General features: G+C 33.6%; 1 protein-coding gene across 2 annotated transcripts in view; it reads right to left on the reverse strand.

The window, feature by feature from the left end:
* Positions 1-26,861, reverse strand: part of SCD1 (stomatal cytokinesis defective / SCD1 protein (SCD1)) — a 329,677-nt gene that overhangs the window by 193,103 nt on the left and 109,713 nt on the right. For both annotated transcript variants that reach the window (XM_089807297.1, XM_089807298.1), the window contains exon 18: positions 17,971-18,128. In XM_089807297.1, the coding sequence (XP_089663423.1) occupies positions 17,971-18,128 (158 nt within the window). The remainder of the gene's footprint in view (positions 1-17,970; positions 18,129-26,861) is intronic.

Genomic DNA, 26,861 nt, shown 5'->3' on the forward strand with positions numbered 1-26,861 from the left:
ACTACAAATCGCTCTTACAATCAACTCAAAATTTGCAATGTGCAAAAATCTAAATCCAAAAGAAGATCCCTCATATTGAGATGAATGTACAATAAATAGAGCTTATAACCCTAATTCGGATTTCAAGATCATGCATAGATAAAATAAGTCAAAATTGATCCAAATAATGAAGAAGCCCCTGAAAACTGCTCTGAGCCACCTATCCAATTGATAGATAACTGAAAAATTGCCTCTAACTCCTCAAAATCATGCATAAAACCCTAGCTCAGATTTCAAAATCAACCCAGAAATATAACATGTAAAACTCATCAAAAATATGCAAAGTATGCATAAAACAAGCTCCCATAACGAACTGCATGCAAAACTGGCCTTAACTGCCCCATATATCGCCAAAAATAGCACTAAAGTGCTCCATCACTACATGGAAAACTCGAACTGCCCATAGCCACCAAAAATAGCTCCATATTGGACTCCACAATCTAGAGTTTGACTTGTGAGTTTGAAAATAGCCACTGAACTTCATACCCTTGTATTTAGGCATTAAAAAAAAATTGAAACTCACCTTAACTCCCCTTTTTAATTATTATTGCATTTAATTTAACATTAACAATTTGATTTATAAATATCAACTTATTAACGTTAATTACATGATTGATGCAAATAAAAATTATTATTTTATTTTTGTTTAAAGCATAAACTATTATTAACTAATTGATATATCAATTAATTTAATAATAATTCCTATTTCTATTTTTATAACAAAAATAAAACGAAAAACTATTTATTAACATAAAACTTTCAACAAGTAATGTTTTAACATGTTAATATATATTAACATAAATAGTTTAATAAATTTTTAACATGTTAATATGTTTAATAAATAGTTTTTAAATTCCCCATCTATGGGTGGACCCGAAAATACATTAAAATTGGTTGAGGGGCTATTAAAAAAGAGGAAACTTAAAACTATTTCCTTCATTTCGAATACTCTGATTTTGGAAGGGCAAAATAGAGGGTTGAAACCCTAGCCGCCAATAGAGAAGTTTTTGGCTTTTTTTGCGATTCTCTCCTTGCTTTGGACACCATTCTTGCTGTTCCTTGCGATTTTCTGTTGTTTTGCTGGATGTCATTCTTGTTGTTGGACTTTTTTGCTATGTTTGGATGGCTGAGCTTTCTCCATGTGGATTTGTTGAGGTTTAGACGCCATGCTTGCTCGGTGTCGTGCTGTGACTTCTTTCTTCTTCTTGCGGGTTTTATTGGACGTCATTCTTGCTGTTGATATCATGAATGTTGGATTATTCTTGTGAATTTAATTTCTTCCTTACATGCTGTGAGACTCTATCTTCATTTCATGAGTTTATTTTATGGCTGTTAGACACCTAAATAGCTGCTGATGTCAATTTAGTTTGTGGCTCCATTTATATTAGCTATGAGCTGGAATATTGCAAGAATTTGTAGCGTAACCTGCTGTTGCTTTTGTGATTTCATGCTATATTGTTAACGGCATAAGCTATGATGGAAGTTATTTGTTGTACATGACTGCTTTAAGACCTCATTTTCATGGTATTCCCTGCCATAAGTTATGAAGTTTTACTCGGTTTGTTGTGAGATGTTTTTTCCTCCATTTACTGGTTTAGAACACATGCTTATTCTGCATTTGACAAAGAAATCTGGAAGTTCTCATGCTCTATGGTTTTCTACTGTACAAATATATATATATATATATCGAGAAAATAAATAAATTTTGAAACCTCTTAATATGTGCTACCATTATGACTGATCTGCCCTGATGCAGCTGATTGCACCCTACATTCTCCATTTCTTTTGCTGTTAATGACATGATTTTTTGGTATTTTCCTCCATTTTGTGATTACTCCTGTCATGAAATTCGTAACGGTTGTATTCTGTCTTTAATAAACATGGTAGAGGCGTCTCTGTTCTTGAGTAACTGCAAGTAATTTGATTTTATCTTTCATCAGATCTTTTGATTTTATCTTTTATCAATTCTGTCATTAGCATATGGGATGGTACTATAGTTAGAATCCTCTTTTCTCCTTTGATATATTTTGCTTCTGAATATTGTGTTGAAAATATTCTTGCTGTTACCATAAAATCTGCAATTTACTTTGCTGAATTCTGTCTCATTCACATGTATGCTCATGCGCTGAATATCTGATTTCGAATGACCGCAAGCATCTTTCTGTTTATGTTGTAGCTTGCTGCCTATTTTGTTATTTCTGAATGTTATCTTCCCTGTTGTTCATGCTTGAAAACTTTATCTCTAACTGTATACTTGTAATGATCCAATTTCTTCAGCTCGTAGACTAAGAATTCCATATGTCCTCCATGATTTGACTGAAAGGGTTCATACCTGTAACATATCTATGTCCCTTTGACAATCTCCTCGTGTCTACAACCTTCTGCTATGGTTCAACTAGAAGGTCCCATACTTGTAATTTATGCATGCCCCTCAACAGTCTCCCCATGTCATTAGTCTTCGCCTCTGCATGATTTCACCAAAAGGTTTCACACTTGTAATTTATGTCTGTCCCTTCGATAGCCTCCTCAATCCTTCGGTCTTGGCCTCTATTTGATTCAGTCGAAAGGCTTCATGCATGTAATTTATGCAAGATCCTTAACAACCTCAAACTTCATACTTGTATCTGCACATGAAACAAACTCATTAGCATAAAACCTATTTTTCTTTCAAATATCTCTCTTGCCTTCATATCTTTTAATGTAGTTATTTGAATAACCATGTTGTAGGAACGTTAACTAGTGTAGAGATAACTGGAACAGTTTCCATTGCTCAGTTCGTATGAAATAACCCGCCTCTTTTTTCATTTTTGCAGGTCTATTCCCAGATGGAGATGCGCATTCAAACCTTCAACATTCAGAACAACGATCCTTTCATTCAGGCAATGGAGGCCTTTCCCTTTATCTTATCAGTACTTTACTATTTATACAATGTGTTTATTCAGATATTACGTTAGGAGCTGAGAATGCTTGTGTGGTATCTGAATGCATTGTATTAATTACTGTTTAAAATTTGAATACTTTGTACTTTATCAAAACAGTTTTGAATATTTCAATAAAATGTAGTATTTTGGTACTTGTATCTTGAATAAAAATGATCAATTTTTCTTGTTTATTGATTTATGTACTTTACTTTCTGCATCCATTTCATTCTGTAATATGTATGCTCAGCAACTTAAAACTCCTAGCTCGGTATAAAGGCAAGCATAACATAGCAATTTTAGGATGTACGTTAAATTGGTAACAGGTACTATTGAGGAGAGAGAGCGTGGATAATAATCTGGAGTCACATAAATGGAATCATGAACCTAGAGAATGGAGTGAAGGTTGTTTGTAGGAACAATTGCTAGAGTTGATTGATGATGGAATCTATCCTCCAACCGTGCTCGAGGCATGTATAACTGCAAGCTTTCCATGTGAGGGACTTTCGCGCAAGAGCAACAAGGTTTGCCTTAGTAATGAGTTTCCTGAAGAGGTTGATGAACATGATGACATCGATGTATTTTATGATTGGCATCTTTAGGATCCTGGTGACTCGGGACACAACAATATTTATATCAAAAGGGGGGCAGCAAAAGTTTGATGGCAATGTAATGTTGCAAAGGATTGATGTCATTTCACTCATCTCGCCTACGCATTTGATTTGGGACCCTGGCGTTGTTGGCCTTTCGTCTGATAATGGATTGCATGAGGACAAGCAATCTTTGGCCAGCAAGGATTTGTCATGTCCCCAAATTTTAATGTAATAATTAAATTTAATTAATTAATTAATTTGTCCCAGAATTTAAATAATATAATAAAAGGACTTTTGATTAGTGACTTTAATTAATTAATATGAGGCCCAAGTTAATAATATTTGTATTTGTGCTTCCAATTGATTTGGTATATCTCCATTTTTATTTTTATTGTTTCCGAAGGGTATCCAAGCAAGACATGTAGGTAGTAGTTGTCATGTGATTTCGACTATATTTTCTTATACTGCAGATTCCAGTTGGGATTCTCTGTTGTTCACCATTTCGGAAGTGAAAGATCTTCCCTACTTGGCTATTCCGGTTTCCATGGGATTCAACCCTCACCCTATTCTGTCTCTGTATTAATTGCTCGAATGTGGCAAATCCGCACACCATCTTTGTTTGCAAATACATATATCTATATATTTCGGATTGGATTGCAATATTTATTATGGCATTAATTGGTATTTCTGGCAAATATATTCACATTGTGGTGCAAGGGCACTTAGGAATGACAAGCAAGCACATGGAGGCAACAAGCAAACTATGAAGACTATGAAGGAATGGAAGACACTTAATGACAATCAGAGGTCCAAGGAGATCAAAGGAATCCTAAATGATGCAAATCATATCAACTATGATGTATTGGCTCCTATAATAGTTTAAATACCATGAAATGACTTTGAATGAATTAATATCCTTGAAAAGATTAAATAAATGTAATTTGGACCATTAGTGTCCCAATGTGTCTAGGAGGTTGTAAGAGGTAGGTTGCTTTTAAATAAGTTTAAATAAGTCTCCTAAGTGTTGGAAACACCTCAGTGAGAATACTTAATGAGTTTTAATTCATTTTCATAGTTAAAATGTTTAAATTCTCGATGCATAACAGTTAGTAGTCATTTAGGAGGGAAATGGAGTTTTTATAGTTTAAACACTTAACTACTCCCTAAAACTGATTGGAAGAGGTTGAGAAAGTTAATAGTGATTTTTTTTTGTATTTGAAACTCCATTGTATGGCAAGAAAAGCCTGGAGTGTACGAACAGCCCAAAGAGTTAATGAAATTCATGTTTTGGATCAGCAATTCTATTGTTTTGCATTGTTACTTCTTGTTTTGATTGGAGATCTTATGTAGAACAGTCTTGGAAGGTTTCAATAGGTTATTTTCAGGCTTTGTCACACGTTTTAGAGGGTTTGAGAGTCATTTTACATGACTGTACTTTCACGTTCAGCAGATTAGTTTGGTTTTTCTAAGTTTCTTTCTTTGTTTTGAAGCTTATTTGGTGATCAAATAACCATCCCATGGACTCAAAGGCCTAGAATCCATGGAATGATGTATACTAACCTTGTATCATAGAATCTAACCTGATACATGCAGCAAATTGATTGAGAGTGTGATCACAGGGCTGTAGCTGGGTATTTTCCCATTGAAAATGATGGCACAAGTGTAGCAGCAGTAGTTTGGGCTGAATAGCATGGTCTTTTTATGATTGGAATAGTTTTATATGGTAGATTTAATGGTGAATCAATCACCAATTAATCTTGGAAAGGTTTGGAAGAATGAGATTGGAGAAAACCTCAAAATAAGGGTTTGAAGCAACCAAATTGGGGCTTTCGGTGTTCTACATGTTTTGGGTCTAATTCCTTTTATATTTAGAGGTTTTGGAACATTTCTTGATACTGTCCAAGGTTTGAGAACTTGGAGATATTTCTAAGTGGTAGTTGCTTTGTTAAATCACCATATTTTGGTGAATTTTGGGGTCACATAGTGAGGAAAGTCATACATGGTCCAAAAGAGACCAATCTTGTAGTATGTTGTAGTAGAGCCAAAATGGTATCCAAATATACCATTTATCTGTTCCATCCTTTGGAAAAAAATTGTGTTAGAGGGCAGAAAGGGCAAAATGCTGATTTTTAGGCCTCATTAGGCTAGTTTGGAGTCTTTTTACCATTTTGAGAAAGAGATAGGCCAAGAAACCTTGAAACCACTTTAATCCATCTTTATACATCCCAAATACATCAAAACTATCATGGGTTTGCACTTTGAGTAACCTTGGATGAATTAAGCCTACTAAAGCCATTTGAGTATTTTAGAAAAGTGTGGGTTTCCAAGCCAAATTTGAATAACCTATCTTGTGTAAAAGGTCCATCACCCTTTCTTCTGTATCACATTGTTCTGGCATCAAAAATTATAGCTCAATCGGTGTCGTAGCAACCCTCAATCATCCTCCTCCCTCCTACCAAGACCCGAATCACCTCAACAACACTCGCTCCTAGCAAACTACGCCTTTCATAACCCATTCGTACAACTCCCAAACTCCATCATACGGGCTGCAACTCTTAGATCGTACGACCCTGTAACTCTCAGACCATACAGCCTAACACATACCATACGGCCGATCTGCATATGCCCTGACATATGGTTACCTCCAACTATCTCTGTCGTACGAACATCACTCTCAGGTCGTACGGCCAACTTGCTCTTCTTGATCCTACCAATTTTGTACTCCGAGTTTGGGTGTTAAGCAAGTGACATCGGGAACAAAACATTACAATGGTATCAGAGCGATTGCCTTCGGGTCGAGATTCCCCTCGAGAAGTCATTGCCTTTGGATTGAGATCCCCTTCGAGTCGAGATCACCTTCAAAGAGTCATTGCCTTCAAGTCGAGATCCCCTTTGGGAACTCATTGCCTTTGGATTGAGATCCCCTTTGGTTCTAGATCCCCTTTGGACCGAGATTGCCTTCGGATCAAGATTGCCTCCGGACAGAGATTCCCTTCGGGTCAACATTGTCTTCGAACATAGATCCTCTTTGGGACGAAATCCCCTTTGGATCAAGATTGCCTTCAGAACATTACACATGATGCCAGTGCAAATACCAAGAGAACATAAGCATGATGAGTATGATATGGTTAATTCTCCTTATTGAATCATACTTTGGATGATATCAAAAGATAACATCTATTTTGATGGATATATGTTGATCGCATTGAGATAATATCTCTCTATATCCTTAAGAGAATAATATGTTCTATAACAATCCTCCCTAGCTAAGAGGGAGTGTTAATGTTGTAGCTTTAGTTGGATTGAATTGATCTAGAGTTAGTCCCCTATGATTATTGGTTAAAAACTATTGCATTTGATTAATCATCAATTTTATATATAATTTTATATATATATATATATATATATAGTCTTTTTAATAATGTCTAATCAAAATTAACTTACAATAACCAATATTGATTAACATAGACATGTCTCTACTACTCCTATATTTATGCATTTGGGATTGCTCTTGGAAAATAAATATATAACATATACAATGTCCTTACAATTGCAATGATCCTAAAAACTCAATACCTATCTCCCTACAAATAAGCAGTGTCGCTCGTGCAATTAAGCAACAATCTATTCTCTAATGCAATTCTTCATCCAAGAATGGTTATTTTGTCTATTGTGGTTCTTGTCTGAAATTCTCTCAATATTATTTTCCTAGAAGTCTCTAGATTTCTGTAGTTTGTCTTAATTACTACTCTGTGATCTTTATTTGAGATTGTAGCTGCGATAGAAATCTGTATCTCTAGGCGCCAATACCATTATGGTTACCTTCAGCAAAAGATGATATTTATAATCATAATTGTAATACTAAATATAAAGACTTATGTCATACAACATGTATTGAGGCATGGATTTTCATAGTGTCGTATACTTGAAAATAAAGGGTCGTGTTTTGGGAAACTCAAGAGACCTTCAGTTGTAACATTACAAATTTATCTTGTGTTATATATATTGCTTCAAGCGAAAGCCATTGTACACTTAAATTTTTATTATCAATAAAGTGATCTTTTGTTGTGTGGTTGGGCTTTTGCCTTCAGTTTGGAAGGGTTTTCCCAAGGCCATTTCTGGTGTATGTTATAGCTATTTTGTTAACCTTATTGTTGTTTATCTTTATTTTTTGGGCTTAAAGCTTAACACGGTATAAGAGCAAGGTTAGAAATAGCAAATTAGAAAATGTTGAACTTTGTAATCTAGGTGTTGTGTATGTGCATGAGATTCATAGACATTGTAGAGCTAATGAGAATTTGGCCAAAGGTCTTTGAATGTTCGATTAGATCTCTTGCAGAATTATGCAACCTCCACAGTTGAACTAAGAGATATTGCCTTAGGTCCCAGGTCATCCTTAGTCATGTCTTTATAATTTCTTGTGGCATGGACGACTCTTCCTTCTCTATGTGAAACGGCATCAAACACCAAAAGATCTTTCCACTTGCCAATTAGTGTTGTCCTTGAGAGCCTTCTCTTTCATTTATTTAGCAATAAGAGGCTGGGGCCCACCAGTTTTGGGTATTCCATTGCTTATGTCCAATTGCTCTTTTCTTCTTCTAACTTGAGGGTCAAGACTCGGAGTTTAGAAATGTTACAAACTTCCTTCTCATTGACGTTCATCTTTTCTTAGAGCTGTTCATTCTTGCAAATCATGGAAAATTGTAAAGTGTCATGGGTTCGATGTCTACATTCGATTTCTTGTCTTCAAGTATTTTAGTCAACTCGATAATGACTTCTATCTTGTTTTGGATGTGTCACGGTGATTACTGTGAGTAGTTTTGTACAGTAGTCAACAGTTTTCAAATTGGCATTTTTTTCCTTTGGAAGATGGCAATTTCATATTTATGAGTTTCAGTTTATCATTTTTATTGTCACTACGGTGTCTTATCTCCTGCCCATTATATCCACAGAATCTATCTCTGATATTGTAGGTTGTTTCATTATTATTGTTGAGAATCTTTATGAGCTCGTTTGAGATGAGACCATAACTTGTGGCTTTAATTTCATGGCGGCTTAATTATTTTGTTGTTCTCCCTCATTTTCCCCATTGATATTCTGGTAGTCTATAATTTCATCAACCTCAAAACAATGGGCCTCTAGTTAAAATTTGGAGATCTCGTGTGATGCAATCTTCAAGTTTTCAATCTTTTTGTTGCTTTTCATCTAGTATCTCATTTCCTTTCGGATTCCTAGTCTTCATGGTAATCAAATTGGTGTTTAATTAATGTCAACATAAGGAGATTTGTCTGAATTGGGATTTTCCTGTAGAGCACCCAAACCTTTTCCTGAAGATCGATAAATTCCAAATGCTCTATATTAAGTTGCCCACAACATGCAGAGCATGAATTGGGGGTGAATTTTTGGGAAATCCCATTTTTTACTTTGTAATGCATACGTTGGCAAACTTGTGTAGTTGCACAGTTTAGGATTTTAATGAAATGTTGCAATTTTCTATCAGTATTTTATTTTTCTGTTGTATTTCCAATGTTCTCGGCATCCTTTGCCATGTATTCAACACACAACAAGGCAACTTTCCTGACTTTGTAGATAAGGCCTATAATAGGCTTCAAATAGGAAATTTTCATTTGACAGCACAAACAAATTCTTTTCTTCTCCGACATGCATGTCTAGCAACAGGAAAGAGCTCTTGCAGTTTGTATTTTGGTGTACAAAGGAAAATTCTAAGGAGCAATTCATCTCAAATTAACATTTTTTTTCATATGTTATTTCTCGAGAGGACTATTCATAACTCCTCTTAATTAAGTCGCAAGCTACATCAGAAGATGATAAGGCTTACCAAGCTAAGTATTTATTTATTGCTAAGAAGCCTACCTATAATATTTAGTTAGAATTATTATTTTTTATTTTCAGTTAGAGCCTATGTGTAATGACTACATACATTACATCTAGTACATAATTTTTGGGTCATATTTGTATGCATGATCAACAAGATTATACTTCAATCAGATATATTTGGGATGATTGTTTAATTCTATGAAGAATCTTGGTTGCAGGATGCAACAAGATAAGGATTTAATATTCAGAGGGAGATGTTCAAATTTGAGGGAGCTTGTGACTTAGACGGAGGTTATATCACTATCTTTTATGTCGATTAAAGTCATCCCTGCTGAGAGGGAGTCTTTGTATAGAGGGTATTTCAATCATTATATGCATGTTGTTAAATGAGTTTCCTGTATTTTCCTTGTTAATTATGGATTATAATTTATGTGAAATAAATTGAAGTTATAAGGTCAACCTCATAACTATTTCACCTATGAGAGATTCATATTAAGCATCATGTAGAGAGAGTCCATAATATCATCATGTTAAGAGATTTTGTGATGGGAGTTGGAAGTCATGTTAAGAGATTTCATGATTGTATCACATTGAGAGAATCTATGAACCTTACGAACTTGTCATGTTGAGAGATTCCATGGCAGCATCATGTTTGAGTAAATCCGTGATGAAAGATGATTGTGTTTTTTGCAGGTTTCTCATGTTGAGAGATTCCATGACAGGATCACATTGGGTGAGTCCGTGATAAAATTTAAATGTGATTTTTGCAGGTTTTTCATGTTGAGTCATTCCATGATTATTAGTTATGAATAAATATTTCCATCTATCATGTTGAGTGATTCCATGATTATGAGTAATTGTTACAGGTCTATAATATTGAGTAATTCCATGATTATTAACAATGAGAAAATTCTTCTCTTAGTGTTGTGTTGAGAGATTCCATGACAACATCACGTTGAGAGAGTCTATGATGAAAGTTGGTTGTGTTTCTTGCAGGGTTTTCAAGTTGAGTGATTTTATGAATTTTATGGTAGTTATGTCATTACATTTTATCATTGACATTTTGGATGTAGTCTTGTGTGACTATTCAGCTAAGGATCTCTCTCTCGCTAAGAGGGAGTGTTGGAGATTGTAGCTGCAATAGAGATCTTTATCTCTGGGTGTTAATACTGTTATGGTCACCATTAGCTGAAGATGACATTTATGATAATAATTTTAATAATACTAAATATAAAGACTTGTCTCATATGGCATGCATTGAGGCATGGATATTTGTAGTGTTGTATATTTCAAAATGAAGAGTCGTGTTTTGGGAAACTCAAGAGACCTTTGGTTGTAATGTGAAGGGTCTCTCTTGTGCTATAGATATCGCTTCAAGCAAAAGGCATTGTACACTTGAATTTTTATAATCAATAAAGTGATCTTTTTGTTGTGTGACTGTGTTTTTCCCTTCATTTTGGAAGGGTTTTCCCAAAGTAATTTCTAGTGTATGTTGTAGCTGTTATGTCTCCCTTAGTGTTGTTTATCTTTATTTTCTAGGGTCAAAACTTAACAATCTTTGTCTGGAATCTACCTCAAGTTGTTTAGGCTTTATAGAAGGAACTAGGTTTTGATACCATGTTAGTTTTGGGAGGATTTCTACAAATATGTATGATATGGAAATTCAATATTGATAAATACTAAATATTGATTTGTAATTCTGAATCTGGTAATTATAGTCACCGAACTCCAAAGGGCAGAACATATATTGATTTCGATGACTTTCCTTGGGATCAGATCTGCATTATAAAGGATATGAATAAACATATCCATGAGCGGACGTGTCTCCTCAAGGTGGAGAGATGCCTGTTCATGGGTATGTCTCATGAAATGGTGCATATTCATGCCCGATCTCTAATCAAGTTTCAACCCTTAACAGCTACAAATGATCTACTTAATAATAGCATTTTATATATATATATATATATATATATATATATATATATAATAAATATTATATCTCACATAATATTAAAAATTATATATACACACACATACATATATCTCTTCAATATAGAATTTATTCGACTAAAGCTAGAAAAGATCAACACTACTAAATGCCCTCTTAAACTCACTAGCAACCTCAGAATCTCTATATAGTGTCACTCTACCCAGAATAACAAGTACCTTTGGGCTATAATACCTAGGAGATAGAGTATATACCAGGAGATGCAAAGGTGTAGTCATCTTGTTTGTGGTGAAGAACAATTGCTTCCACTTTTTGTATAAGATGTCCTCAAGATCATTCTCTCTCCTTCGTATGATCTATGACATCAAATGATGTTCATGTAAGTTATCTTAATGTAAGCTATGTTAATTAAAATTTAGATCTCTCAATAAAAAAGGATAGGGAATTGTACTATAACTTAAGAGTCTTACTTTCTCCAACATGGAGTCCATGCCATCAAGGATGTCCCCCAAGCATGGTTTATCAGTGTCGGCAAACCGAGGCATAGACATGATTTGCTTGGTGAGTTACAATACATAGTTCACATGAGCCCACCAATCATTATCCAATATCATTGCATTCACCTTTTGGTCCCTTGTTGCTTTGGATTGCTTCCAAATGCCCCATTGGTTACTAATAATCATTTGTGGCAATGCCTCTTTCACCTTCACAAATCGTCTAAGAATAATTGTGTGTGATGCAAAGTGGGGTCTCGGCCACCTTAGAACATGTTAGCAGTAAGTTAATAACACATTTAATATATGTAAACGCAAAATATTTTATTCAATTATGTAAAACATGACATAAAATGATAAACAATAAATGAAACTAAATAAATTAAATTTTAAAATTTACCTTCAATAATTCCAATTTGAGTAAAGTTTTGTGTAATGTCCCTAGGTTGTCTCCTTCGAAGAAATGATTCCAATTACCAAAAATTCTCTTACCTTACAACTTTATATCACTAGACTTATGCTACTAATATTATTTGTAGACGTCCTTGCAATAGTATGACCTTTGCATTGCTTTAATACTTTCTGATATTGGATATATATTTTGAACGTCTTGGCTCTATGATAGTCTCAAAATAATAAATATCTTGTTTGTGCTTATAGTGTCTACGTTTCAAATCGATTTCGTCTTTTCAAGCTTGTAGCTTCTAGATTTTTGCCAGCTTGGAAAAATGCTACTTCCCTCTAAAAATTGCTATATATTTATCTGTTTAATACGTCTACATATATGCAGCTTATTATTTTTAAAAAATGCAGTCAATTCGTTTGGAATATGTTAGATGTCGTACAATGGCTCTTTCAGTAGCTCTTCCTCAACATTCACGATTCCTTTATTTGGTTATACGCTGAGTGTTATTTTTGTCCTTGGACTGTACACAATGTTTTACACGCGTGTTCTTTTATTTTTAGTTTTGCAGATGAGAACGTAGGAAGCATGAGATAGAAATTCTGTATAATGCTCTCTTTTTAGTGCACAAACTTAATCGGTCTTCTTTCAATCCTCTTTGTGTTTGTTCACTGCCAATTATATGTTATTGCTTGATATTTTCTCGGGATAATTATCCAATTATTACTGTCAGATCTCCACTTTCTGCTTTGTCTGATCCTTCTCAATTCTGAATTTAAATCCTTATACACTGGTTCCTTCTATTTTCCAGCTTCTATCGTTATCTCTCTACCTTCTATATTCTGCTGAATCTACCCCTGTATGCTGACTCTGCTATGGCTCAGTCATTGTCGATGCTCGAATTGGATGTCTTCTACAGTCTCAATTGAAATGAATTGATATAACTGTCGTCAGACTTAGTAACCCACATATTCAGCTCATTCTCCCCCTCTTAACATTTGGTGCTTCTCCGTTTTTCTTTGTTGCTGTGTGTACAATCTGAGCAGACCCAAATGGCTAACGTAAGGAAAGATATCTCATTTGTTTTTTGTGTTCCTCCACCCACCCCCCGAGCAGACATGACTATTCTTAGAGTCACATTAAAAATCATTTAATTATTAACATATAATTGTATTATAAATATTTAATATTTTGATTATTGATTACCATATTCAAGCATAATCATATATTTGAATATATTATATTATAATAATATAGTACATTAATATATTAATAAGGACATAAGTAATAATATTAGTATGCTCATTATTTAATATAATTTTATATCTTATCATTCTCTTATTATTCTTAATTATATAATTTATTGTCACTAATATTATTTTATCAACTTATTTATTAAATTCTATTGTAAGAAAGTAGGGGACATGACATTTTGACAATTGCTTGTGACATGTGGTGGTTTCACAAACATTTGAATCTCCTCACCCTCGTATATTTTCTTCACCCTTTCTATTTGGTGCCAATTGCTTGCATCACCAAATTGAGCGAGTGGACGGTGCACAATTTCCAAAAGATGTGATCATATCTAGCCTCTGCCAAAGCACATGCAGCATTGTAAACTTTTGCATTGTCCATAATTACTTGGACAACACTATCACTACCCACCGTCTCTATGGAATCAATGAGAATTCAGAAAAAAAAAAACTCTGCATCTCTTTCTTTTCCCTCACTATCATCCACCTTCAAAAATATTGCCCCCTTGGGAGACACAGCAATAACATTGATCAAGGGAGGATTTTTGCAATCTTTTATTGGTTTTAGTTGGGTCTCTTCATTTTTTCTTCCATTATGCAATAAGATGGCACGCACCTTTTCATATCTAGGGGCCTTGGTAACCTAACGGTGCATTATTTATTGCTTGCACCATCTCTCTCAAATATGGTGATCTCACTAAGTTGAATGAAACGCTATTCGCATAGAGGCAACGTCCAATTTTTTCATCAGCAATATCTCTCAACTCGTCATCATCTCTAGAAGGCATAGTCAAGAAGGGATGTCTAGAGGCTTGTTGAGTGGGTGGTGTCATTGTTTTTTGTTCCCCAGTATAACGACCTTGTTTCCCTCTTGCAACTAATTTGTCAACATATTCTTGTTCTTTTATGAATGTTGTTATTTGCCAAGATGACAACCCCTTATTATTTGGCCCCTCACACATATTAATCCCTTTACCCCTAAGGTCAAAAAAATTCAAGTCTGACTTTGGAGTAGGAGATTCTACATCGTGTGTTGCAAAAATTACATTTCCAAATAAACACCCAACCTCCAACACATTGATAAATTCTTATAGTGTATCTCCATAAAGGATACTCTTTATAAGTTTTAAATTGTTAAACCTAGCTCAACAACTACAGTTACTACGAACTAAAACATCATCCAATGTGACAACCAATAACATCACATTATGTAAAGAAATGTCATTTGTATTAATCTATAACGAACTTGTAAAATTATCCCAACAACTGCACTTTTGCACTTGTATCATCTGATCAAACACCAAATCCCTCCAAAAGATAACCTTGCTTAGTTAAGCCTTACAAAATCAAAGTAGCCCACATTGATAAATATGTGAGTTAAAACAATTGCTAAGTCTTCTCAATTTAGGAACATAGAGTTTACACGCACTTATGCTTCTACCATGCCATGTTTATTGATATAAGGATTGGGATGAAGACATGGAGATGGACCATACATGGGACAAACATGTTAAATTGAGGAAGCAAAAAAAATCTGTTGAACGAAGGTATGATTCTAAAAAGTCTATTGTGGTTATCTAGTTTACAATATGAGGTTGATGAGTTTCCTTTTCTAGAGAGCTCACCAAAGGCTCAAATCATAGATGAAGATGGGATAGTTGAGCACACACTTGGTGGATCAGCCACTACTGTTACACATACACACATGTAGAGGGATACATAAGTGATATGGTCTTCGTGGAGCCTTTGGACTTTTGTAGAGAGTTTGAGGAGTCATCCATTTGAATGGTAAAGCTTACATCTTTGGGAGCAGCCTATGACGAAGTGCACATTGGTGGGGCTTGGTGGTGGCACTGCTGGTTCTATTTTGTTTAATCATGTTGATATTATTGATACTCCTTCCTCATGGTGCATTGCTAGGATCTGGAGTCATTCATTTTAGAGGGTATGAGGTATGCATGATCAATGTCCTATATGTTGAGCGGCACAACTTTCGGTTGAAATTTGAGATTTCAATTCAACTTTTGGCGAAAGCAGCTGATGGGAGGCATTGGAGTCGTTTATATAACCCCTTCCTTTTGGGAGGATGGCATAGTGATGAGCTCTCACATTCTCTGGCAATGGAGATAACCGTTGAGTCATTTGGAGTGAAGTTCTCAATCACATAGATAATGTTCTGATTTATAACAGTGGCCTATGGTGAATAATTATGACTAATTATGCACTCAGCGTCACAAATTTGAATAAAAGACATGGTAAAAGACATCCATCCCTCCACTTTTGTTGGTGTGACTGCATGATGATTTGAGACCCTGGCATTGACATGTTTAGTGCATTACTTGTGGGATCATCATGAGTTACATCACAATTCTGGGCATAGTGACACTTATATTAGAGAGAAGTGGGAGAAGCTTGATGGAGATTCCAGTGAAGTCAATTGCATCAGAGTGGAGCAGCAGAGTGACACGGTACTTTTCATTCAGCTGGTTTGGGATCTTAGTGATGTAGCAATGAAATGCTTTACGGCAAACAACATTTGGCCTGGAGGACTATAATATCTCCAAATTTGTATAATGTGACTTAATTTAATTAATTAATTCCAATGTCCAAAAATTTAATTTTAATTCTTGAGAATGACTTTAGTTAATTAATTTAATAGTAAGAAAAAATGAAGCTAGTAAAATAAAGTTCTCCAGTCGGCCTAATCTTCTAGATATTTTCTGGAGATCTTTATAAGGGACTTGGGCTGTAGCAAGTGCAATCCTACGAATGTTTGTGAATTTTACTATTTCATTTGCTGGAGGCTTGCAAGATGAAGAAGTGTTGCAGCTTTGTTGGTGAAACTATCCACCCTATTATGTTGTTGGAGAGGTCTGATCCATCCATGCACTTATTCTATGCAACCCATAGCTATCATATCATTCCATATAAATTTATCAAAGTGATAAACATTAAGGCATTGACTTGGAATTTGCACCTTCATCGTATCACTTGTTGCCAGATCCTTTGTGATGAAGGCCTTAATAGCATCTATATTGCATGATAATAATATATTGAGTTTTTGAGGGACTAAGGCCAACATACCAGATTACTCTATGAAACACCTGAGGAAGACCAGGCAACCTGTCTAGTAGAAGAGTTGGATTTCCTTCTCACCATGATAGAAGATTTTATTGAAGCAACATAGCGCATGAAGATTCTATAGATGCAAGCCAATAAATATAATGAGTTTGTTTATGCAAAAGGGAATGAAATTCACTTATTGCATACAGTTCATTGGTTTAAGGGTATAGCTTGACATCTGCAACAAGAGAATGCAATAAGAGTGCAGCATCCCTGAGAATAACTGGGTTGGTTTGATCATCCATTGTCCGTTCTTTGGCAATATGTCAACTGCGTGTGAGAAAAATCTGCTATTTGATTTGAAGATAATTGTCTATTGGTTCGATAGCAACTGTCAAGAACCTTTGTGGTTGTATCCAATATTAATTATTCTAAATACATAGATTCCGAACACATGCAATATAATCTTTAATCACACAGTTTCTGCTCCCATTATTCTTAGTGCTGTGCAAACACTATACAGGCACTATTGGACAGAGTCGCTAAGCCAGGAGACTATAAGTTTCAGTCTGAAAGAAGATCAATAAATATTAAATTATTCTCTCCTGTTGTTCATTCCACTGGCATCAAATTACAATTTGTGCCTTGTTTCTGTCAACTATCTGTAACTCCATTTTATATGGTAGCATTCAACTTGTAAATTTGGGTGAAAAGCATATTTGAATCTGATCATTTAAACAATACTGGAATATAAATCAGCAGCAGAGCTGTAGTTGGATGAAAAGATAAGATTTGATTGAACACGGATATTACAATTTATGCAAAACAAAATGTTTACAAAAATGATAAAGAAGATAATGTTTAGGTGTTCCTACTATCATTAAAATTATTTGAAGGAACATATTAGCTATCCAAAATTTAGTTAAGAAATCAAAAGCTGCATCCATTCTATGAAGAACACATCGGCACTCAAAAGTGTGGCATCTATTTCAACATCAGAGTAGGAATAATGGCATCCACTCAAACTTCATAGCAAAATCTTCTCTCATATAAACAGTTACTACTACAGATACTATTCATCTACTAAGATAAATAGTGAAAGTAAAAACCAAGAAGATCAAAATTGAGAAGTGAGTTCAAGAAGATTTAAAATCCTTTCATTGTGTATAAGATGCCACATGTCCTCGCTGAGTTTTGGAGAAACTAAAAAGCATCAGTCTTAAATATGTTTTATAAAGCTAAGAATGTAACATCTCACTGTTGTCAATCAAGATTTCAAAACTAAATATTTCTTAACCCTTAATAATATTCTTTGTTAATTCTAAAAACAAAAATCTTTGAAAACAGCAAAAAAGAAACACAAAATTCATTATATAACTTTTGGTTTGAATAAACAAAGATATAAGATTCCTTGAACATACCGTAGTTCATCCCAAGCAGGAAGCATGCCAAGATGACGTTGAACATAATCAGGTACATTATTATCATCTTTTTTATATATATCAGCAGAAATTTCCAGAGCATCCATTACAGTAATCATGTCATTTCTTGATGTCGCGCGACTGATTGCCGTTTTAAGCTGTCATGTCATAGAATGCAGATGCCACCAAATTACAAAATTCTTAGACAACTGAACACAAGATAAGAGCCAAAAAAGCTATCAAGTTTAAGAATTCTTCATTATGCCAAAACAATAACAAAACATTAAAGCAATGCATCAACATGAACAACAAAAAATTTATCCACGTAATTTAAGAAATCTAGCCATGGCCTCTTCACAAAATGAAATGTGTATATTAGATGGAGGCAAATAATTAAAATAACAAACAAGAGAAGTGTGATAAGATAAAAGAATGGTAGTAGAAAGTTTAAAATATAAGTATATAAAAACAGTAGGAGAGTTATAATTAATGTCGACTTATGGTAAAGATTGTCAAACTCAAAGAGCTCAAAAAGACTTGCATTCTTGTTGTGAAGACTCCGTTCTAATCCCCATGGTGACATGTCTAGGAATAGCGTACCCCTTAGATGAGGCCAAGCACAAGACAAAAGGCATACACCTTGGTTGTGATATTTAACCCAAAGTTCTCATTATAAGTTTTATCAATAAAAAATATTACTGATAGTGAAAGATATTCAATGAAATAATGAAGTTAAGAACATCCACCAGTTTGAACCCTAATTCAACCTGTTTCTTACATATGTCAATATTTGCTCTCTTATATATTGGAATATAGGCAAAAAATGATCAATTCCATCTCATGTTTATCACATTTTACAGAATTATATTTTTTAATTTGCATTGAAATGAATAGTGGGAGAAATAGAATAATGGACAAAACAAAGCTAACAGATGACAAGTAAGTGAGAAAAATGGCAGATTTACTTCAGAATCGATTCCACCCAAGAATAATTGATTCATAGATTATTTTCTCAATTGATTTTTGACAATGAACTTCGTAGTGACCTCCTACATATCTTAAAAGTTGCTGCAAGAACAGATCAATACTTCATAATATCAATAAAATTCTCACCTTTTTATCATTTTCCTCTTGTGTTACACCTTTACCTTTGCAAATGTATTCGATTGGATTTTGCACAGTTGGTGCATTGTTCACAAGGATGCACACCTTTCTATTTCATTGAGAATATCTCCTCAATCTTTGATGTGTGAAACTATGATTGACCACAAGTGACAGGATATATAAATGCATTTGCACTAAGATACATTGGTGTAAACTACTCGTGTACTTCAAGAAGAGAGATTCATTGGCTCTCTGGGGTTTCCTTTACAAAATTGCCAACTTCAAAACCTCTGAAGGACTTCTACTTAGTTACCACGATTATTAACCTCAGTTACCTATGCAGAGATTGAGTTATCATGATTGCAAAAATATTTCTTTTCTTCTTTTAATAGCAAGTAAATCTTTCATGTCAATTCAATGATAAACTCATGTAGATTCACCATGGTCAATAAGGAAAAATGATAAAGAAACTGCAAACTTAATTAAACGTATACTTTAAGTTGGTGTTCAAATAAGATGACTTGTGTAAATTTCAATATTCAATTACAAATAAAAAATCAAGTTAATAGATTTAAAATGTTCTTCATTTCGTGATGGTGCTCATTTAATTTTTTGAATGATATTTTTTTGTTTTTAAATATTTCAAAAGGCAAATTCTGTGAGAAGAAATAAATGAAAATTCTTTGAAAGTTTCATCCACCAAACAGAGTTGCTAATATAATTAAAGAATCTGATCAGAATCAACAAAGGCTGTGGCAAAGAAGATTAAAAAGAAGAAAAGGAAAGGCTATGAGAATCCACGGAGGGAAGGACCAAGGGAAAGGCTATGAGCAATCTTCTTCCATGCGGGCAGGAGCTGAAGGACATGGTAGATGGATGGGGTTATATCTCTTAATGCCCACCTTCTGTTTCTTTTAAGTTTTAGCTTACATCTCTGTGTTTAATGTTTATAATTTTATGTAAACTCACTGTAAACTGTTAGTAGCTTGGTGGGTTTGATCTTCAGGCCCTAGTTTAATTTGTTGATGGATGGTTTTTTATTTGGATGTGTAACAGTTTGGAACCTTTCCCCTCTTAGCTTAATCAAAAACATTATTAATGAACAGGGGAAAAGCTGTCGCAACATGTGCAGCCACCCCTTACAAAATGATTTGAGTCTTCAACACATTTTCGCGACAGTATCAATGACGAGGCATACACAAGACTTCCATTCAAAAGAAGATAATTAAAAGAACATTTTCATTGTGGCTCTTCATTCTCAACCCAACCAAGAGGTATCCCCTGGAATATTGAGTGCATGCCCCCGCCCAACAGAATTGTTTTTTTGATTAGTAAATTGACTCAATCCTTTGGCAAATCAGTCCAACTAAGTTTATATTCAACAAATGGTTATTGATTATTTGCCACTACATATAGAACAAAATGACAGAATTTCTGTTTTTCTTTGTTTTCTAATTAATTGCAAGTTCATTAATATATACAATAATGACTTGAAATATTTCATTTGAAAGGTCTTCTTAAGTCTCTTTTAGGCTTTTAAACAAAGCATATATAAATTGACCATGCATAATTTCAATTTTTTATCTCGAATTTTGTTTTGTTTTAATCATTAATAGCGCCATACTAATTTAACACCAAAGCAAGGAATCCCTCAAACATTGGTTACCAAAGCTTACAAAAAGTCAAAGGAGGAATATCTTGAACAAGTAAAAAGACACCTGACCATGCTCTTTAAGAGAAATAGGTAGGAAAACAAATAATGGGTACAAAGGAAAAAACACTGATGATCCATTGAGCCCTATACCAAGCATTTTTCCTGTACTTTTCCTCCATATTTTTAAACTTACAAGAAAACTAGATTTAGTTTTATTTTTATTAAATCATTTTGAGTGACGAAGTTCTATACTAAACCTTGAGTTTCTAATCTCAACTAGATTTAGTTTTATTTTTATTAAATCTTTTTGAGTGACAAAGTTCTATACTAAACATTGACTTTCTAATCTCCCCTATTCCAAACTAAATTGAACGAGAGCACCCAACACCTATTTTTATTCCCCATAGGCTGAAGTAGAGATTTGCGAGAAAAAAAAATTATTATTATTATTTATTGTGTCCAAAAAGCACCTGAATTATAACACTGGAAAAAGATAATTTATTACTATTAAATAGGGCCATAAAGAAAATGAACATCCTAAAGTGAGAAATGGTCAATATTCAAATAAAAGAAATAATAAATATTTACAAAGGGAAAATGAGGAATATTCAAAATAAAATAAAAAGAACATTTTCATACTTTTTGTGGTTGGTTAAAAAAATCATACAAGAAAATGTTGCAAAAAGAAAATCTTTCTATTATTGCAAATTTCCAAAAACTGTTGTGAAGAGTTGTGGATCACTAATTTTTCTTGCAAACAAAAAACATCTCAAATCATCAAGAATCGGAGGAAAGAAATCTTTTGGTTTCTAGTGTTAGCTTCACCCAAAAGTCAATTTTTGTGCTTTGCAATTTGTAGTAGGTAATGCATTTCAAAACTCAAAAAATAGTAATATATTTATATTCCTTTGAGAGCCTTAATAATTTGGAATAAATGATAAAATCAGTTCACAAATGTAGTAAAAGCTAGTCATACACTTTTGGAGCTGACCGTACCAATAAGGGATGCAATCGGATTCTTATCAAAATCGGATATGTCAACAATGGAATTCTTTTAGTATTTTGGAGGGGTCACATTCGGGAGAGGAAGTGGAAGATATTGGAGGAAATACTTATTGTTCTTTTTAGCCACCGAGTTTTGACTCAACCCAGTCATGGGACCTTCATCCAACAACAACCACCATTTATTTTGATAGGATTCAACAAATCTTACGTCAAAGGAATTTTGAAAATAGACAAGGATAAAGACAACAGGTCAAAGGAATCAACCTGCCCAACACTTATACTTGGTGTTGGTTTCTAGGATCATTACAAATGTACTAACAATTGTCATTGTATTGATTCTGTTCCAAATGCAAATGAAGGCTTATAAATATGAGAGGAGACATCTCTCTACGGTTAAACATCACTAGTTAACATATATATATAATAGTAATACAAATAACCATATATGTAACTCATCTTAAACATATATGTAATATTAATATATTAACCATATATGTAATAAATTAGTATATTATTATATTATTATATAGTAATATATAATGTATAATATATATTATATATATCATATTACATATATAATATATATTATATATATCATATTACATATATAATATATATTATATATGTAAGATATTTATCTTAAAGATGATTTACCATCAACAAGGTATCTCACGATAAAATCAATCTGACATAAGCTACAACCTTAACACTCCCTCTTAGCTAGTGAGGATTTATAGAACACAATATGCTCTCAAGAATATGAAGAGATATCATCTCAGAGTGATATTCAATTCACTATAGGGCTGAATTTCTCACCTTTCATAACATACAATTGAAGCAATTTCCATAACTTTAAAACACCACCTTAAGTGTGGTCTATAGTAGTAACTGTCATGGTGTATGGCAAGATACAGCCCAAAGAACCATAACAAGTTGGTTATCATGGTGTCCAGCAAAATCCAGCTCAAAGAACCATGATAACAGGTCTACCATTTATAAGATCGACACCTTACAATGGTTACCTCCTGTCTGTTTGTTATCATGATTTCCAGCAATGGACAACAATTTAATGAAGTTTGTCATGATAACATGTCTACCATTTATAAGATCGCCATCTTATAATGGTTACCTTTTGTTTATAGATGTCAATGAAAGATCGTCACCTTTCATTACTTATCATATTTGATATAGTAATCAACATGAACCCAGTAGAGGGTGGTACAAAGGCTTTCACCTTAATTTTCTCTCACACTTAGAACTTCTCCTCATAAAGAAGATATCATTCACAAAGGATTGCACCTCAAAAATTCTCCCTCTGAACAATGATCCTGAGAAATCAGGTCGAGTAGTTACTCCCTTAGAGACTCTCTTCCCCAAGGATTCTTGTCAAACTCACTCTGAATCTGATATCTAATTTTATGGTGATAAGTCATCACTTCCTCATGGTAAACATATGAGTGGGCCCATCAAAAGCATGCAATTACACACATGTATTTCTAGACTCCCTCTGAGTATCAATCTTCTAAGCTCTTGCGTTGCCTTAGAAGAAGTGTCATAGTCCCTCTTAATGTAGAAGAATCTCATAATCTCAATCACCAAAGATGTTTGCTTTAAGGCCTCACTTTATCCATCTTGATCATCAGGGTCTTTCGAGCTACTATCATTAGACAAAGTCTACACAATATTTGATATGTAAAGTACCAACCTTCTTTTCCTGTAAGAATATCTTCAAACATAAAGGAAAAGATCAAGGCAAATAACCCTTACACTATGTATAGAATTACAAATAAAAGAGAGACTACAAAGAGTAGATAAATGTAAAAGATAAAAATACTTATCTACACATGAAGATTCAGAAATTGTCTTTTTAGAGTATTTGAGAATGGAACACCTCCCCTCTAAATAAGATTCAAGTGGGAATGGAACATTGACTATTATTCCCCCCACAATGTAAAATTTCCACTCATTCTTATATTGTTGAACAATTTTGTATCAAATATGACAACTTCTTTCTAAGTTCCAACTTTCTCTTTACGTCGATTGAAGGTTCAAACATTCATTTAGTTTAACAATAGAAACGAACATGTCCTTCCATTTTATCAAACTTGTCCACAATATGCCAGTATCTTGATTAAGTATGATTGTGCCACTTGAATGACTCTACAACTCATATGTCAAGTTTCATTCATCAAAGAGAGACTCATAGATGGTTCAAATGAATTCTTAAAAACTTCATTAACGTCTCACAACTCAAATTTCTTTACAGTAACTTCAGTAAATACAAGTGACATCATTTAGAAGTCATCATTTCCTCACGTTGTACACATGGGGTAGGCACATTAAAATCACATGGTCATGATGTATGAATCACAATCCTCTTGACAGCGGCAATTTATTGATCACTAGAGAAATCCATCTCAACATTCTTACTCCCTCTTAATCAATAAAACCAAGATCACTGAAGGTTAACTAAATAACATCCTTAGTCTTCTCCCTTTCTTTCAAGGTTGCCTAAAATATCAACCTCCCTTTTGAGTCTCAATCACCCTCTTTTTTCAGCAATAACATTCTCCAATGAAAAGATCAAGGCAAATGCTCTTATAGAATTACAATGATTAGATAAATACAATACTCAAGGATAATAAATTCTCATTTGTACATCATTAATTCTTTGATTTGATATTTCATTCCATTAGACATTAATATAAGAATGATCCCCATAATTTTAATATAATAAATATCTAATTTAAGTAAAGACATTAACCATATATACATATATTCCATTTTCTATAGATATTCATTAATCAATGTTTTCAACATATTATTATTTTCCTATGGAATCAATATAATCTTTTCCTAGCTATAACTTGGGATGAATATTTTTGTCCATATATATTATACCCTTATAACTTTCATGATTGATGTCATTATTCATAATGACTAATACTATAATCACATGTTAAATAACAAGTCATTCACTCTAAATATGAAATAATAATAAAATCATACCTTATATAATCTACAAACCTTATTTGCATGTCTTAGGAATATGTTGATCAAGAATATGAGTAGTAATCGATTTCCAAAACTTAAGTTCCCTTTTCCTTTGCGCCCAACATATCTAATATGTCAAAGTTAGTTAGGACCACTGTATTGTCCCCGTATTAAGGTTAGTTAGGGATCAATTATACCTGTAAAATTAATGTCAATACTTAAACAATAATAATTCTAACTATACTATTCTACCCTCTATCTTAATCCTCAATCTTAAGGACATCTCCAGATCGGGTTTCCTAGCTCATAGCTACATCGCCGTCTTCCCAGGAGCACACCCCTTATGATTTTTCTTAAACGGGCATCCTCTATCCAAGGCCAATCACATATGCATATGTTGACAACATCAGAATATTCTAGGACATTGATTCTTGGCCATGGTGGACAATGGAGATCTCAATATCTCACATGCTCCATGCTTCAAGTCTCATCAATATTCATGGTGCTAACCCCATAGGTTAACACAATATTATCCAATTTCTAACATTTCTCATATAAGGAATTGATTATCACAAATATGTTGATTTTATTTCAATAAATAACTAAGTTGCCGATTCGGGTTCTAGTTCAAGTACGGATACGGGGTTCGGATTCGTGGGTATGACATTTTTTTCCCCCTTGCAGGTTCGGGTTCATTTGCATATGTATGTATGTATGTTAAAAAATTAACTTCAAAAATATAGAAAGAAGAGTGATACTCATAAATCCATAATGGCCAATAAAATTATAAATTAATTAATTGCATTACTAATATTGTTTCAAATTACATGAATTATAAATTGGCATCAATCCAATTATGATTAACAAACATAGCTACGGCGTGGCTTTTACAAATCTATCAACAGTAATGTACTCAGATCTACAAAAAAAAAAAATCTATCTCTGATCTTCAAATAAATTAAAGTAGACTGTTGTTTAACTTCTGTCATAAACTAAGTGCATTACATAGACCAATTTTGACTTGAATAATATTACCAAGCTGTTGCAAGACAATATCTAAAGCTTATACAAAGAGCACGTTGATAAAAAAATCAAAAATACATACATAGATTGACCAGTCACCCTGGGGTACTTCCTAGGTGCCCCTGTTCATTGTGTGTCCTTCATAGAAGGACCCACAAAGAACCCATGAAGTACCCCAAAGGAACCAATACCAAAACTGTACCAATACCAGGACCCGGGCCTAAATAGCAGAATCTGGTAACTAAGATAAATAATATCATTTATATTTGTATTCAACTTGATAATAAAATATCATTAAATGGATATTGATGATACACATAATATAACATTACCTTAAAATAATACCAAACAATAATCCATAACTTTGAATAATATACACATTCTAATCTATATTATTCCCATTTATATTTGTATTCAACTTGATAATAAAATATCATTAAATGGATATTGATGATACACATAATATAACATTATCTTAAAATAATACCAAACAATAATCCATAACTTTGAATAATATACACATTCTAATCTATATTATTCCCTTGTATATTTGTATTCAACTTGATAATAAAATATCATTAAATGGATATCGATGATACACATGATATAACATTACCTTAAAATAATACCAAACAATAATCGATAACTTTGAATAATATACACATTCTAATCTATATTATTCCCATATCACTACTATATACATATTTAATAATCTTAAGTGACATAATACTTACCTCTTACTTCCACCCACATTTAATGTGTCAGTACTCGATGCCTCCAATACCTTTTCTTTGTAATTGTCAACGATCTATGGTGAGCAGCTTTTCTGGATATCATGCGTAATTTTCAATTATGCCTAGTGATGATGATAGATCCAGACAAAACCAATGCTATCGAACTTTCGAAGATAACGTGTGTTTGATCTCTGACAGGTGGCAAGCAACATAGACCAGAAGCCACTAATTCATTCTACTCATATTTTCATCATGCCCAATTTTGACTATGAGTGCTGCAACTTCAAAAAATTAAAACACATCCAAATTAACTGTTGTTTGATTTCTATCATTATCAGTTTGGACATGCGGGCAAACCAAATCTGGTTTGTCAATCT

Source organism: Cupressus sempervirens, chromosome 10 (assembly GCF_028749045.1).
Source record: "Cupressus sempervirens isolate cs-2001-9-10 chromosome 10, ASM2874904v1, whole genome shotgun sequence".
Taxonomy (NCBI): Eukaryota; Viridiplantae; Streptophyta; class Pinopsida; order Cupressales; family Cupressaceae; genus Cupressus; species Cupressus sempervirens.